General features: G+C 41.8%; 1 protein-coding gene across 3 annotated transcripts in view; it reads right to left on the reverse strand.

The window, feature by feature from the left end:
* Positions 1 to 17,879, reverse strand: part of ADAMTS17 (ADAM metallopeptidase with thrombospondin type 1 motif 17) — a 359,591-nt gene that overhangs the window by 268,093 nt on the left and 73,619 nt on the right. For all 3 annotated transcript variants that reach the window (XM_022598898.3, XM_089906892.1, XM_089906891.1), the window contains exons 5-6: positions 4,107 to 4,190; positions 3,246 to 3,403 (exon numbers count right to left, since the gene is read on the reverse strand). In XM_022598898.3, coding sequence (XP_022454606.1) covers positions 3,246 to 3,403; positions 4,107 to 4,190 — 242 coding nt within the window. The remainder of the gene's footprint in view (positions 1 to 3,245; positions 3,404 to 4,106; positions 4,191 to 17,879) is intronic.

The following is a 17,879-nucleotide window of genomic DNA, read 5'->3' on the forward strand; positions in this document are numbered from 1 at the left end:
CCCTATTCCCTCCTCCCCACAGCTCCCGGCCACTACCATTTCTGTCTCAATGAATTTAACTTTCTAGGTATGTCATATAAGTGGGATCACAAAGGATTTGTCCTTTTATGACTGGTTTATTTCACTCAGCAAAATGTCCTCCAGGTTCATCCACGTTGTAACTAGTGTTAGAATTTCCTTCCTTCTTAAGGCTGAATAATATTCCATTTGTATGGAAACACCACATTTCGTTTACTCATTTATCCACTGATGGACACTTGGGTTGCTTCCACATTTTAGCTATTATTACTAATGCTACTATGAATATAGGTGTATGAATTTCTTCAAAATCCTTTTGGATATATACCCAGAAGTGGAGTTGCTGGATCATATGGTAGTTCTATCTTTAATTTTTGGAGGAATTGCATACTGTACCATTTCTGTACATTTTACATTGGCTGTACCATTTTACATTCCTACCAACAGGGTACAAGGGTTCCAATGTTTCCACATCCTCACCAACACTTGTTATTTTCTGTTGTTTGAGTTTTTTTAAAAACTCAGGCATCCTAATGGGTGTGAGATGTAAAGAACATTTTTATGCAAAATATTTCCAGTATGGTAAATAAGCTGTTAGGAGACAGGAAAAAGAGAAAGGAAAATATAAAGCCTAATGGACAGCATTCTCAGGCTGAGGGTGCCTTCAGTCTCTCTGATGGTGTTTTGTAAAAAGGCTAATCCAGAAGTTTTGTCTACACTAATTTTGGTAACATCTACTGCCTCTGGAAAAAAGTTAGTCGTTCCCAAACCAAGATCACTTGCAAGTGTTTTCTCTACCCAGACAAGGAAGGAAACAGCAGGAAAGCAAAGAAGCAATACAGGGAAAATTCCCATAGGTTATTATTTTTAACAAAACACCAGAATTTATACATTTGATATAGTATTTACACAAACCACTTTCAAAGTAATAACCTTGGAAGTTTAGCTGCATATTCCAAAGATGATGTTATTTAGAGCTCCTCTCTAGGAAAGGTCTTTAGTCCTCATTTAATTATCATTTGGAAAATCAATCACATTAATTTATAGTCACATATAGATATGGTTTGCAAGGACTTCTGCCTGCCCCACAAATCAAATCCACTCTCAAAGGGTGGTAGCCATAAGACCAATACTGTAATCTTCAGTGCTTTATGGAAAGCCCCATAGGCTCCAAAAGCTATTTCAAAGTGCCTTGAGCCACGGCAGCCTCTGGCCAGTGAGTGTGGGAGCCAGAGCTGCTGGGAGAGGTGGTACCTAGGGCTTCCCAGCACTCACCAGGGTGGGCAAACCCAGATCTAAGGCAAGTACAAGGTCATGCTCACGCCTTGTCCTTGGTTCCTGGTAGACCACCAGCCAATGCTGGCAATCAGAATTATTGAATAGACTTCTCAAATGTTCCATTATACATTTAATCACATCCTGTAGAAGCAGCAAGTGTTCTCATAATGGATCAGTGAGCTACAGATCACATTTTAACCCTTTAGGGCTGGCAATTGATGAATCATCTACAGGAGTGATTAGGCATCTAGTTGGTGTCTGATGGTGGCAATGTGCATGTTCTGGGTTTTTTTAAGAGGAGAACCCTAGGGTGCTACATTGCCTGGTACAGGGTGCCTGAAGCTGGGGTCACAGATCATCCCCAGCTACCTTCAGGATGTCATCAGGCCAGGGGCTTGTTGTTTATGGCCCAAGAGATGCAAAATAAGAGCCCTTCTGGACTCAAAACCAAAGTCTTAAACCAGATTTAACTCTTCTTAGAAGGGCAGGCTATCTTTAAGCTAAAGACATGGTAAACTGTTCCCTTTCTCTGAACTCGGAGAAAAAGAAAGCATGTAATTTTGGAAGTAGTTTCCGTAAATTTAAAAAAAAATCTTAAAATTCAAAGTTGATATATTCATTCAAAAAAATAAAATTTTGTATTTTAACCTAATGGATTAAATTATCACAAAACATTTCCACATATTTTCTAAAAGGGGATTTTGGTGTGAACACATAACACATTTTATTTACATCTTTGAAGTAAAACAACCAAGGAAAATCAATTTTTCTAACAGAGATTTGAGACATAGGGAAAAAATGAAATAGCCACATCTATACCTATCATGGGTTGAACTGTGTCCCCCAAAAGATATGTTCAAGTCCTAACCCCACACCCAGTCCCTGTGAATGTAATCTTATTTGGAAAGAGGGTCACTGCAGATGTAATCAAGTTAAGATGAGGTCACACTGGATTAAGCTGGGCCCCAATCCAACGACTGGTGTCCTTACACGAAGAAGGAAATGTGGGCACAGGGAGAACACCATGTGACGAAGGAGGAGACTGGAGTGATGCATCTACAAGACAAGGGATGCCCAGGATTGCAGCAACCACCAGAAGTTAGGAAGAAGGCGGAAGGATCCTCCCCTCCTGAGCCCTCAGAGAGACACGGCCCTGCCCGCACCTTGATTTCAGACTCCTGGCCTCCAAAACTGTGAGAAAATAAATTTCTGTTGTTTAAGCCACCCATTTTGTGGTAATTTGTTACTGAAGCCCTAGAAAACTAAAATAACATTGCTGCTATCTGCACAGAAAGCTGCCTTTGGTTTCTATTGTCCATTGCCGTGCTCCTTGGCTTCCCTCTCAGTCAGGAAGAGTAAGTCCAGCTCTGTAGCCTATAAAGAAACTCAGCTTCTTGCTTCAAATGGAGCCTCTACGTGAATTCCACAGGCATCTCTGCCCACTGCTGTTGTCCCAAGAGTGCCCATGGATGGGCTGTGCACAGCACCCACACGCTTGCATGGACTTCTCTCCACAGGAAAATCAGGGTATTCACTTCTCCCACTTTGGAAGCAGCCTCAAACACAGATGAGCTCTTTCCAGTAAGCATTATATTTGGTGCTGGGAAGAGATAGTAGATGAATTTTCTTGGAAGTTTTAAGAGTCTTGGGTAACTAGGATTTCTGTAGTTTTATATTAATGATAAGAATAGCAATAATAATAGCTAACACTTGTGTCCTTACTTTGGGCTAGGCACTGTGAGAAGTGCTTCCTGTGCTCATTTAATCCTCACACCTTGGAGGTAGGACTATCATTTATCCCCATCTTACTGAAGAGGAATCCAAGGTTCGGACATGTGACCCAAAGTCTGATTTCCAAGCCTGAATTCCTAGCAAATTGCCATCTGTCCTCTCCAATGGAAAATACCCTCCCTTTCTCCTTTGCAGCTCCAGGCAGAGTCTAGTTTTACCTGGTCACGAATACAGCGGCATCCACGGGGGGCGTATCGTCCTTGCCTCCTGGAACCTGATTGTTGCCGAGGTACCGTGCGCCTCCATACTCCTCATTCTGCCAGTGACAGAAGCTCTCCAGTGACCGCTCACCATGATGCCCAATGGACAATTTGGCCTAAAAGAAATCAGGGGGGCAGTTACAGAAGCAAATGCCCAGGGAAGCCAGAGTTCATGCTCTGACCACAGTGTGGATGTTAAGGTGGAGACAGTTGCTCGCCGGGGCGTCATTCAATGTCACCTGCCCACAATGCTGGTAGGAAGATGCAGAGACCCAGAGAGAGGCCATCAGGGGCCTTATCTATAAGTTCGAATGAAGACTATGTCATTAAAGAAAAGCTTTCTTCTTCTTGGCAAACTGAACAGCATACCCAACGTTCTCACATTCACTGCTTAACTCTGCAGGTAACACTTTCATAAGGAAATGCAATCAAAAGACCAGAAAATGATGCTACAGGGCACCCAAATTTGGCCTGAAGCTCAGGTATAGCTCCAGAAGAGTAGCCATGATTCCAAAGACCTCACCATCAACTTTGCACCCATGAAACATGCGGGAGTGAAGGAGGGAGGCACACAGGCCCACTGCTCAGGGTTCCCCTGAGATTCTGAGCAGATTAACCACACACCAAGCCTCCAGTAACAGTACCTGTCCTCCTCGCACCAGGCATCCCTGGTCCCTGGCCCAGGGCACAGTGTTGCCATCTGTAAAGCCAGGGAAGGAGGATAAAATACAACATTTGGACTCCTCCTCAGCGCTCAACAGCAACTAGGAAGCCTGGAGACCAGTTACATTTTCCATTACTGTGCTGATGGGGACTTACAGGACGCTGTCGTAGCAGGACAAGTTTGGTAACTTGAATGTTAACTTTAATTCCAAGGCTCTGGTGCTGAAACATATTGAATACCTGTCAAGAGAGAAAAAAAGAAATAGATAGAGATATAAATACAAAAATAAAAACAACAACAACAGCGGTATCCTGGATGGGATCCTGGAACAAAGAAAAGATAGTAGGTGAAAACTAAGGACATCTGCACAAACTATGGACTTGAGTTAATAACAATGTAACAATATTGGTCCATTAGTTATAACAAACATACCATACTAATGTAAAATGTCAATAATAGGGGAAATTGTGTATGGGAACTCTCTGTACTACCTGTTCAATTTTCCTATAAATCTAAAACACAAAATATAACTGAATAAAATATAAATGTATTTTATAAAATGAAATATAAATTCTATTCATTAAAAATTATATTAATTAAAAAAATTTTTTTAAACTGTTCTTGCAGTACAAAAAAAATCTAAAGAAGAGTAATTATATGAAATTCAAATTTCAATGTTCATAATAAAGTCTTATTGGAACAAAAAAATACATATATGTGAGATATATAGCCCAGATTTTATTTAAAAGGCCTTCTGAGTCCAAAAAACTCCCATAAATATAAATTCCTCAAGAGAAACAAGTAAAACAGAAAACTCTGGAATCACACACATGTGTGCATACAAACATATACATGCAAAGATAAACTGGAAATCAGTTGGTTGAAAAAAATGTATAGGACAGGTGATTTTGAAAAACAGAAATGGATGTCTGCTGATTCTGGTGTTTCCTGCAGGAAGGTGAAGGGGATCTTTATGAAAGGATGGGGGAGGTCCATGCCTGTGGCCATCTGCCACGTGTCAACTTGTATCTTCTCTAACCCTCATCACAACCCATCAAGGTTGGTGTCTCCACCAACCTCGACTCAGTGACATAAAGCCACCAGCTCAAGACCCGCTGCCAGTCAACTATGACTACAATCCATATCCAGATTGTCCAGCCAAAAAGGCCATATTCCTTTTTTCCCTGAATTCCTCATTCTAACCAAAGTTTGTCAGTGAGATAAAGTTATAGTAACAGAAAAGGATATGCCCCTCTCAGTTTTGCACCTCTTGTTGGTAGAACTTAATTATAAGGATCTCAACATAAAGAAATCAAAGGATTCAAGGAGAAGAGAGATAGGAAAACTCAAGTAAGGCAAAGGAACGAAAGGTGACGTAGACAGAAGAGAACCATAGGATTTGAGGATACCCAGATCATTACGATCCTCCTGAGTTCCTTCTCAGGAGACAGCAGGATTCAGGGAGGTACAATGGAGTAGGTGATGAGGGTAGTAGTGTAAGATATAGAGGGAAGAGATAAGAATCTTTTAAATATTCCCTTTTCTTTTTTTTTTTTTTTTCTTTTTTTGCGGTACGCGGGCCTCTCACTGTTGTGGCCTCTCCCGTTGCAGAGCACAGGCTCCGGACGCACAGGTTCAGCGGCCATGGCTCACGGGCCCAGCCGCTCCCCGGCATGTGGGATCTTCCCAGACTGGGGCACGAACCCGTGTCCCCTGCATCGGCAGGCGGACTCTCAACCGCTGCGCCACCAGGGAAGCCCCCTTTTCTTTTTAAATTGGGAAAATAATTTTGTTTCATTATGTCCTTTTCTTCAGCGTTATTGATATATAATTGATATACAACATTGTATTAGGCTCAGGTATACAACATGATTATATATATTATACTATATAACATAGTATATATAATATATACATATCTCAAAATGATTACCACAATAAGTTGTTAACATCCATCACCTCACATAATTACAATTGTTTTTCTTGTGAAATAACTTTTAAGACCTACTCTCTTAGCAACTTTCAAATATACCATACAGTACTGTTAACTATAGTCACCATGCTGTATCTTACATCTCCAGACCTTATTTATCTTACAAATAAAAGCTTGTACCTTTTGACCACCTCTACCCATACCCCTACCCCACACCTCTGGGAACCACCAATCTGTTTTCTGTATCTATGAGTTCAGGTTTTTTAGATTCCACATATAAGTGAAATCATACAGTGTTTGTTTTTCTCTGTCTAACTTATTTCACTTGGTTTTGAATATGCTTTTTTTTCCTGACAGACATAATCCAGAGGGAGAATTTTCTAGCAGGGGCATTAAAATTTTCTCTCCAGTACATCAGCAGCAACATAAAGCAATGACCACAGCCAACAGCGTGGCCACAGTTAATTCAGGCCATGTGAAGCTGGACACGGCGTCGGGCACACAAGCGGCAGAAGCCAGGCACGCACAGTGCTTGAGCATCTGTGTGACAAAGGAATTAGCTGTGTCAGTGCTTGGATTTTTCTCTTTGAAAACTATTATTAAAGCAAAACAGAATCTTTGTGTAATTTAATATTCTTTCCCACAAGGAAAAATACAACATATTCAGTTCTTCTGATCTCACTACCCCCTCCCAAAACTTTTTCTTTCCTCAAGGACAAAATTGCAGTCATTTTTTTTATACTACACCATCTGTAGGCCAATTCTGAAGTCATACCTTAACTACCTATCCTTAAACCTGGGTGAAGAAGGGAAAAGCACATAACTTTTTCCTTTTTTCTGAGAACCACCCAACGGCTGTAAATCAAATTTTTCCAGAAATATTCAGCCTTAGGATTGGGCCCAAACTGGAAAACCTCAATTCAAAACATGAAAACTAGAAAGAATGAAAACTTGAAATTATGAGGGAGAAAAGTCAAGTCACACAGGGTTTCAAGGTGCAATCTAAACAATGCCTGTAACAGCAATGGCAGCCAAAGACATTAAAGAATATTGTGGGTTTAAAGCAATAACACAGGAAAGCAATTCTCAGTGATGTTCTGACACGCCCCCTGAAAGCAGCATAAAGAACAGAGCCTGAATGGAATGATGCAAGTTTCAGGAAGGACAAAGCTATAGAAACAAACTCCCTCATCAGAATCCCCCGCTCTCCGGCTGAGGACAGTTCTGCACACCCCATGTACCGTGACCCCAAAAGGCTCAGGTACTTTTCTTGGAGCAAATACACAAAAAATATGTGAGCTGGAGGGGGAGAAAAGCTTCATGCTCTAGAGGCTGGGACGGAGGGTGAGATGGGGAACTGTTGTTTAATGAGTGTAGAGTTTCCGTCTCGCCAGATGACAAAGTTCTCAGGTTTGATTGCACAACAATGTGAATATAATTAATGATACTGAACTGTACACTTAAAAATGACTATATGGTAAATCCTGTTATGTGTATTTTACCAAATTAAAACTTTTTCATTAATTAATTTAAGACAAGAAGCTTCATGCTCTGAACAACGTTCTCTAGTAAGCCTGCCGGAAGGTACCCCCCTTGATGTGTAACTGGGATGCCCACGTTCAGAAGAGCAGGCAGGAGCGACCACAGCTAAAGCACCTTGTCACCTGAGCAGACCACGTTCCCACAAAGCCCAGCAGAGCGCAGGGCCAGGCAGACGCACAGGATCTCCCTCAAGGCCCAGTGGCGAGCCGGGCGAGCCAGACGAGAATCCGACGACAGCCACAGAACACAAAGCAGCAGGCCTCAAAGACATGTAAGGAAGTCTCCCTGTTCTCCTCTGCCATGGAAATTCACACTCAGGAGAGTCTTGGAGGCAGCGGCCCCATGATGTTTAGGGAGACACCTGGATGGGCAGGGAAGAGCACAACCAATTGTCTGGAAAGTATGTCTCCTGCATCCAGCTCTGGCTGCATCCTGGCAAGTGTTCAGAGCCCCAGCTTCATTTGTCACATTTCCTTGGCAGCCTGGGGGCCAAGTGGGTGGACCCACTGCCAGCAGCACACTGCAGGGCTCCCCTGGCTGGGCAACAGGGGACACGGTCGGGGGGGGTAGACAGGGACAGGTGATGGGGGCACGTGGGGAGGAGCTGTTCGCAATGCCAGGTGGGGTTTTCACATGAGCACCACCTACCTGGTGACTTAGGGCCTCCCCAGGGACAGATGGGAAGTGGAGGTGACTCCCTCACATCGCAGGCCGCACCCATCCAGACCCGCGCCCTGGAGGGGGCTATATTCTCTAGCAGTCCCCCTGAGAGGGGTCCCTGAAGCAGCAGCACCAACATGGCCTGAGCACATTTTGGAAATGCATTCTGGAGCCGACCCCAGACCCCATGAATCAGAACCCGGTGGAGGGGGGTGGGCCCAGCCATCTGCATTCCACAAGGCCCCCAGCAGCTTCCCATCATGGCCACTGGGGTGTGGGAACCAGTGAGCGCTCTAGCACTGCTGCTAGTTTCTCTGCTCACCGGAGAGGCTTGTTGTCTGTTTCACATGGTAATTGAGTCAAATTGATGTCATTTTTCCTCCAAACAGAACTTGCCTGGAGCGGCTCAGGTTTTCATTCCACTCTGTGGTTGTTAAGGAAGCTAAAAACAACCAAAGCTCTTTCAAGTGGCCCCATTTTCCAATTTGGCTGCCCAAACCCACGGCTTCTAGTGTCAGCACCACCTGTTTCCATCTGCAATTTGTTCTTTAAAATATTCCTGCTTCTGTGTCACCACCACCCCCAACCAAAGGAAAATAAAGTCACATACATAAAAAGGCACTACAGCATATTTGGAAAATCAACCAAAGCCCACTCAGGGCACCCACTGCGGCTTGCTGACAGCTCAGAGACACAGGTCTGGCTGAAGTTTCTCCCTCCACACATTCCTGCACAGGTGAGCGGATTGCTGGGACACATAGCCCAGTGGGACTCTATACCCCTCTGAGCCAGGTGGAGGGATCTTTTAAAACACAAATCAGTGTATACCACTCTTCTACTTGACCCCTGCACAGCTTCCCCGTCGCACATGCAGTGAAGCCGGCTCTCCATGCCCTGACCCCTGAGGGGGAGGCCGGAGCACCTCTCACTGTGCCCCACCCTCCCCATCACCCACCAGGAATCACCTCTCCCTGTGCCTCCCAAATGCCAGACTGACTCCCACTGGCTGGCTCCTTATGTCAGTGTAATGCCTTCCCTTCTAAGTGGAGGGTCACTCATCACAGAGGTGTCCCTGACTGCCCCAGTCACTTGCTATCACCTGGATCTTTGCATAGCAGTTTATAAAATTTGCACACAAATCCCTGATTTGTGTGTTGAGTACTGTCTGTTGGTGCCACCATATGAGCTCCATAAGGATGGGACCTGTTGTGGTCCCTACTCGATCCCCAGTCCCTAGGAAGTCCCCAGCGCAAATTAGGTACCCAATAAATATAACTGAATGGAATTAGTGAGTGCATCTCATTTTTTTTATGGTGGTAAAAAACATATAACATAAAATTTACCATCATAACCATTTTTAAGTATACAGTTCAGTAGTGTTAAATACATTCTCATTATTGTGCTACCATCACCACCATCCACCTTCAGAGCTTTTTTATGTTCCCAAACTGGACCTCTGTACCCATTAAACAACAACTTCTCATTCCCCTCTCCCCTCAGCCCCCAGCAACCACCACTACTTTCTGTCTCTATGAATTTGACTACTCTAGGCACCTCTTATGAGTGGACTCATACAGAACCTGTCTTTTTGTGATTGGCTTATTTCCTTAACATAATGTCCTCAAGGTTCATCTATGTCATAGCATGCATCAGTTTCTTTCCTTTTTAAAGTTGTATAATATTCTATTGTGTATATATGTACACATATATATTTGTTTATCCTTCAATGGACATTTGGGTTACTTCCTCCTTTTGTGAATTATTTGTGAATAATGCTGCCATGAACAAATATCTCTTGGAGACTCTGCTTTCAATTCATTTTGTGTATATACCCCAAAGTGGAACCATAGAATCATATGTCATGTGAGTGAACCTCTTTTATGCTTTGGTCTGTGTAGTGTCTGGACACTTCGCTGGGATTTTTAAAATTTCCTTTTCTCTTTTGGCTAAAGATGTTGTTTTCATTGGGGAAAGTTCCCCACTGGGGGAGCTCTGGAGAAAGGAAGGAACCCTCTTTCCACTGTAGAAACCAAAGCAGGTGGAAACTCACTCTGCCTGCCACAGAAGCCCTGGAGGGGCACTGGCAGTGGAGAGATGGTCCCAGGACACAACAGTGGCAGCAAGACTGCAGCCCATACTCCTGGCCGGAACTCAGCCTTGCTCTCTCCTGCTGCCTGGCCCCTCTCCCTTGAGTCTCCTGCCCCTTACCCTCCCCCCAGTTCTGAGGCTGGTGACCCAGCCTTCCTTTTGATTCTGGGCTCCTCCGTATACGGCTCCAAAAACATGTTTCCTCTTCTCCTTCAGGTATCCCAGATCTAGTTTCTTCTGCTTATAATCAAAACCCCTGACTGATACAAGAACCAAGCTCACTGCTCTGTGATTTACAAAGCTCCTTTGTTCCTTGTTTTAAAACAGGACCACTCTGCATGATGCTGGTAGGGGAACCACTGACCAAAACCGCCCACCCTGGCCAGGCACCACAGTAACCATCTGCATGAGTTGTTTTACGACAAAGTCCTAGTAAGGAACATGGAACTAATAAGCCACCACCAACCTGAAGAATTCAGGAAAGGTCAAAAGGAGACGCCAGTCCATATGTCCTACCAACCTCCCAGAATCCTCCTCGCTGGAATCCATCTTGGCTGAGCGATGCACACACCACCAAGAAGGATCCTGAGTCAGAATGATTGGCCAGAGACCACCCGAAAACTAATCCCATCACCATAAAACCCGAGACTGCGAGCCATGTGGCAGAGCAGTCCTCCTGGGTTCCCTTACCCTCCTGCTCTCCACCCGGGTACCCCTTCCCAATAAAGTCTCTTGCTTTGTTAGCACACGTCTCCCTGGTCAATTCATTTCCAAGTGTTAGACAAGAGCCCACTCTTGGGCCCTAGAAGGGATCCCCCTTCCTGCAACAATGCCAGGGTTGTTTTAGTACTGGCTTCCATGCTTTACAAGTCCTCAAAAATGACCAAAGTGACTCTGCTCTCACAGCAGCCACTTCTTCTGTTGCTCTAAAGACTGATTTAACAGGGCTCAGAGGTGAAGTCGTTTGTAGCAGCCAAGCACGCTCTCAGAACAGTTCTTTCCCACCACACTTGTTTTATCAGCTCCATCTTGATACCTCCTCCTTGAAGGACAAGATGTGAGAGGGGCTGAAGGGGACCACCCATAGCACAGTGGGCTGTGTGGGAGGTGTAAATATGTAATTGCATTTATGTAGAAACACTTTCTTCCAGAGTTTAGGACACCACATCTGTGTGACATGCTTAGAATACAAAAGGCTTCTCAGAAGTAAATTAATTGAGGAATTAAAAAAGGAAAGCCAGTGTTTACACAACTTCAGCACTAAATCCTTTGCAAAGGATGTTAGAAAATGGCATTAGTCGCTCATTTATGAGTTCACAGATGCCACAAAAATTTCTTGATCACCTGCACATGTACAAGGCACTGGGGAAATAACGACAAAGGTGTACACACAGTCCTACCTTGATGAGCTTATAGATGGTGCAAAGACAGTAAGCAGGGTGGGTTTTTAAAAATTCTGTTAAATATGTATAATATGAAATCTACATTTTTAAGTGTATGGTTTAGCGGCATTAAGTACACTCAGATTGTTGTGGAACAATCACTACTATCCATCTACAGAACTTTTTCATCTTCCTCAATTGAAATTCTGCAGCTATTAAACACCAATTCTCCATTCCCCATCCTGCTCTAGCCCCTGGCAACCACCATTCTACTTTCTGTCTCTATGAATTTGACTACTCCAGGCACTTCATTTGAGTGTAATCATACAGTATTTGTACAGTATTTATACTTTTGTGACTGGCTTATTTCATTTAACATAATGTTCTCAAGGTTCATCCTTGTAGCATGTGTCAGAGTTTCCTTCCTTTTTTAAGGCTGAATGATAGTTAATTGAGTGTATATATCACATTTTTGTCTACCCATTCATCCTTCAGTGAACACTGAGTTGCTTCCTCCTTTTGACTATTGTGAATAATGCTGCTATGAACATGGGTGTACAAGTTTCTCTTCATGACCCTGCTTTCACTTCTTTGGGGTATATACCCAGAAGTGGATCATATTAAAATTCTATTTTTTTTAAGAAACATCATACTGTTTTCCAAAGGAGCTGCACCATTTTATGGTCCCAAGAACAGTACACAAGGGTGCCCATTTCTCCATATCCTTGTCAACACCTGTTATTTTACAATTTTTTTTAGTAACAGCATTTTAATGAGAGTAACATAATATCTCATTGTCGTTTTGATTTGCATTTCCCTAATGATTAGTGACACTGAATATCTTTTCATATGATTACTGGCCATTTGTGTATCTTCTTTGGAGAAATGTCTATTCAAGTCCTTTGCCCATTTTAAAATCAGGTTGTTTAGTTTTGTTGTTGTTGTCGAATTTTTGGTGTTCTCTATATATTCTGGATACTATCAGATATGTAATTTGCAAGTATTTTCTCCCATTTTTTGAGTTGCCTTTTTACTCTGTTTATAGTGTCCTTTGATGCATGAGTTCTAAAATTTGGTGAAGACCAATTTGTCTACTTTTTTCTTTTGTTGCCTGTGCCTTTGGTATAATATCCAAGAAATTATTGCCAAATCCAATGTCAGGAAGTTTTCCCCTATGTTTTCTTCTAGGATTTTTATAGTTTTAGCTCTTACATTCAGGTCTGTAACCCATTTTGAATTAATTTTTGTATATGATGTTAGGTAAGGGTCCAACTTCATTCTTTTGCATGTACATATCCAGTCTTCCCATCACCACTTGTTCAAAAGACTGTCACTTCCCCATTGAATGGTCTTTGTAGTCTTGTTGAAAAGCATTTGACCACATATGTCAGAGTATATTTCTGGGCTCTCTATTCGATTCCACTGGTCTATATGTTTGTCTTTATGCCAGTATCACAGTGTTTTGATTACTATACCTTTGTAGTAAATTTTGAAATCAGGAAATGAGTCTTCCAACTTTTTCTTTTCCAAGATTGTTTTGGCTATTCAGGGTCTCTCGAGATTCCATGCAAATTTTAGAATGAATTTCTCAATTTCTGCAAGGAAAAATGTTGTTAGGATTTTGCTAGTGACTGCATGAATCTGTACATTGCTTTGGGCAGTACTGACATCTTAATTATAAGACTACTAATCCATGAACATCAGTGTCTTTCCATTTATTTATGTCTTCTTTTTTCCATCAATGTTTTGTAGATTTTAGTGTACAAGCTTTTCACCTCTTTAATTCCTAAGTATTTTATTCTTTTTGACACTATTGTAAATGGAATGATTTTCTTAATTTCCTTTTCAGATTGTTCATTGTTAGTTACAGAAATGCAACTGATTTGTGTATACTGGTTTTGCACCCTGCTAATTTGCTGAATTATTTTATTAGTTCTAATTTTTGTGTGTAGGATTTCATGATTTTCTACATGGCTCATGCTATCTGTAAACATAGATAATTTTACTTCTTTCCTTTCCTTCCTTTTTCTTGATTAATTGCTCTGGCTAGGACTTCCAGTACTATGTTGGATAGAAGTAGTGAAAGTAAGCATCCTTGTCTTGTTCCTGATCTTAGAGGAGAAGTTTTCAATCTGTCACCATTGAGTATTACATTCACTATGGGTTTTTCATATATGCCTTTTATAATGTTGAGGTAGCTTCCTTCTATTCCTAGTTTGCTGAGTGTTTTTTATCATGGAAGACAGATGAATTTTATCCAATGTTTTTTCAACATCACTTGAGATGATTATGTGATTTTTTGCTTCCTTCTGTTAATGTGGTATATTACACTGCTTGATTTTTTTATGTTGAACCATCCTTGCATTCTAGAAGTAAATCCCAGTTTGTCATGGTGCACAATATGATTCTGGTTTGCTAGTATTTTGTTGAGAATTTTTGTAATAATGTTCAAAAGGGAAATTGTTTTCTTATTCATAAGGAACTACAGTTTTCTTTTCTTGTAGTGTCTTTATCCGGCTTTGGTATGAGGGCAATGCTAGCTTCATAGAAAAGAGTTAGAAAGCATTTTCTCCTCTTCAGTTTTTTGGAAGAGTTTGAGGAGGATTGATTAATTAGTTCTCCTTTAAATGTACGGTATAATTCACCAGTTAAGCTGTCAGGTTCAGGGCTTTCCTTTGTCAGGAGGTTTCTGATTACTGATTCAATCTCCTTACTAGTTATAGGTCTATTCAGATTTTCTAGATCTTTGTGATTAAGTCTTGGTAAGCTCTGTGTTTCTATAGGTATTTGTCCAGTTCATCTAGGTTATCCGATCTGTGGGCATACAATGGTTCGTAGTATTTTTTTTTTAATTTTTGAATTTTATTTATTTTTTTATACAGCGGGTCCTTATTAGTCATCAATTTCATACACATCAGTGTATACATGTCAATCCCAATGCCAGAATTCATACAGTATTCTTTTATAATCCTTTTTGCTTCTATAGAATTGGTAGTCATATCCCCACTTTCATTTCTGATTTTAGTAATTCAAGTTTTTTTAATTAATCAGTCTAGCTAAAGGTTTATCAATTTTGTTAATTTTTTTGAAAACTCAATTCTTGGTTTTGTTGATTTTCTCTATTGTTTTTCTATTCTTTATTTTATTTATTTCTGCTCTAATCTTAATTATTTCTTTCCTTCTGCTAGCTTTGAGTTCAGTTTGCTCTTCTAGCTCTTTAAGGTGTGAAGTTAGGTTACTGATTTGGGATCCTTCTTTTAATGTAAGCATTTTACAGCTATACATTTCCTTCTGAGCACCGCTTTCACTGTGTTCCATAAGTTTCGGTATGTTGTGTTTTCATTTTAATTCAGCTTTATGCATTTTCTCATTTCCCCTGTAATTTCTCCCTTGACCCACTGGTTGTCTAAGAGTGTGTTGTTTAATTTCCACATATTTGTGAATTCTCCAGTTTTACTTCTATTACTGATTTCTAACTTAATCCCATTGTGGTTGGAGAAGATTCTTTGTATGAAATCTTTTAAATCTGATGAAACTTAATCTGTGAGCTAATATACAGCATATCCTGGAGCATGCCCCATGTGCATTTGAAAAAAAAAGTAATATCCTGCTATTACTGGGTAGAGTGTTCTGTATACCTTGTTAGATCTAGTTGGCTTATTGTGTTGCTCAAGTCCTCTATATCCTTACTTATCTTCTGTCTAGTTTTCCTATCCACTACTGAGAGTGAGGGGTGGGGGTGGGGGTGAAGTCTCTAATTATTATTATAGAAAACTGCATATTTCTCACTACAATTCTACAAATTTTTGCTTCATATATTTTAACGATTTGTTATTAGGTACATAAATACTTGTAACTGTTATATCTTCTTCCTGTATTGAAACTTTTATTAATATACAGTATCCTTCTTTGTCTCTTGTAACATTTTTTTTACTAAAGTCTATCTTGTATCATATTAGTATAACCACTCATGATCTCTTATGGTTACTATCTGCATGGAATATCTTTTACCATTCTTTTACTTTCAATTTATTTGTGTTTTTTGATATAAAGTGAGCCTCTTGTACACATTGGAGCATTTTTTTATATCCATTCTGCCAATCTGTCTTTTGACTGGAGAGTTTAATCCATACATTTAAGATAATTACTGACAAGGAGGGACTTACCTGTACATTTTGCTATTTGTTTTCTATATGTTTTATAGCTTTTTTTTTTTTGGGTCCCTCATTTCCTACATTACTGATTATTTTGCATGCTGAATTTTTTATGGTGAAACTTTTTAATTCCCTTCTCATTTCCTTTTATGTATATTTTATAGCTATTTTCTTTGTGGTTACTATGAGCATTACATTTAACATCCTAACGTTATAGCACTCTGATTTTATACCAGCTTAAATTCAATAGCATACAAAAACTCCGCAGCAAGATGATTTTTAAAAAGGAAATAAATGTGGAATTATAAATCAAGATAAGAACCACCAAGTAAAAACCAGACTGCTATGATAAAGAAAACAGGTGGCCTTCTCAGAGGAGTCAGCAAGGAGAGCCCCTCTAAGGGGACATTTACACAGAGACCTAAAAGACAGAGGAGCTAGCCATGTATGAAGCGGGGTGAAGAACATTCCTGACCAAGAGTTACCACAAGTCAGAGAGGAGCTGGGGCCCCTGAGAAATGGTGGCCCACATGGCAGGAGTCTGTGCTAACGTGGAGAAAGGAATGAAGCCCAGGAGAAGCAGGCGGACCCCAGCCACAGGGTCTGGGAGTGCAGAAGGGGAAGGATTTCCATATCCACAATGATGAAAGCCACAGAGAGTCTCAGAACTGCCTAGTGACAAGGTCCTAATCCTGTTGGAAGAATATCTTGCTGGCCATTCTACAGCAAGGATTCAAGGGGGGAGAAAATGGAAGTGAGGAGCCCAGCAAGAAAACTCCTGCAGTTGTCGAGGTAAAAAATAATGACAGTCAGTCCAGGGTGGAGATGGAGAGAAAAGGCAGATTTGAGATATGCTCATCACCTTGACAAGGTGGTACAGGGGTCCCTCAGCCCAGGCCTGAGTCCTCACCCTGCTAAGTACTCACTGAGTCTGCACCCTGTACTCCCCACAAGCCTCTCTTTCCTTTACTGTAAAATGAGAATGATAAAATCCACCAGGTATGAGGAGGAAGTGACATGAAATCAAGAAGCTTCCATTTGGACTGGTCAGTGCATCACAAACACACTTCCTTCCTTCCTCTCAAACATGGGCCATTGGGCTACTGATTGACATAGATCTAATACACCACAACTATAAGATGCTATAAAAACTGTGAGCACTTGACACCAAATTCTCCCAGCTGTGGATGTGCTACAACACACATAGGTCCCACAAGCCCCCTGGCCTGCCTTGGGGACAGGGACTTGTCTGTGTTTAGCTCCTGGGGTCAGAGTGGCACATAAGAGTTGAGTCGGTCCCCTGCCCACAGAGACCCAAGTGGGAGGGCAGGGAGGGGTGGGCGCCTGGACACTGGCACCAGATGATGCTGGAGAGAAACTGGTTGGAATAAAGGTGGCAACCACTCCAGCAGATTTCCTTCCAAATCCAGAGGAGCTAAGGAGACAGAGCTGTTTCAGTCCTACACAGCCACAGAAAACACTGTCCGACAGGAAAAAGAGGGGTTGGCTGGCCTCACCTTCCTGCTGGCTGCACCCGGGGGCCCTGTCTAATGACAGGGCTCCTTGGCCCAGCCACAATCCTTTCCCATCCGCCTGGCTTAAAGATGATCTTACTAACAGAAATTCCTTTTCTGAAACAGCCACAGGCAGGACAGAATTCTTTGGATTTTCTACACTAGAGTTTGAGAAATTGAAGGACGGTGATGATGGTGGAGGGCGGCCTCGTTTAAAGTAAAGTGCATTGTTTGAATGTAACTTGTTTTTAAATATGCTGAAGAGCGACCCACAGCTAGAGCAACAGAAACAGGTTGCCAGTAGTGAGAGTCTGTGAGTGGATCAGACACTCTGCTTTCATTTGCTTTCTGGCCTCATCAGACTGGCCAAGAAACTCCAAGGGCAGATGACTGAAGGGCTAAGTGTCAGTGTACAAATGCCACATGCCCTTCACCAAAGTGCCACTGCTCTTATTAGGTAGGCCTCATTAAGAAACATGTAAATCCAAAATTAATGTGAATGGCCCCAGATCTGCCCTCAGCAGCGGGATCTGGAGCCTCCAACATCATAGTACCAGCAGCTGAAGAGGACTGAAGAGGGTCAAATTAAAGCCAAGCATCACCACCACTCAGCCCCTGTAGTTCAGTCCTTACAGCCCATGGCTCGTGGGGAGAA

This window comes from Delphinapterus leucas, chromosome 2 (genome assembly GCF_059928025.1).
Source record: "Delphinapterus leucas isolate spDelLeu-1000000601 "Yukka" chromosome 2, BTC_Dleu_Yukka2, whole genome shotgun sequence".
NCBI classification, from domain to species: domain Eukaryota; kingdom Metazoa; phylum Chordata; class Mammalia; order Artiodactyla; family Monodontidae; genus Delphinapterus; species Delphinapterus leucas.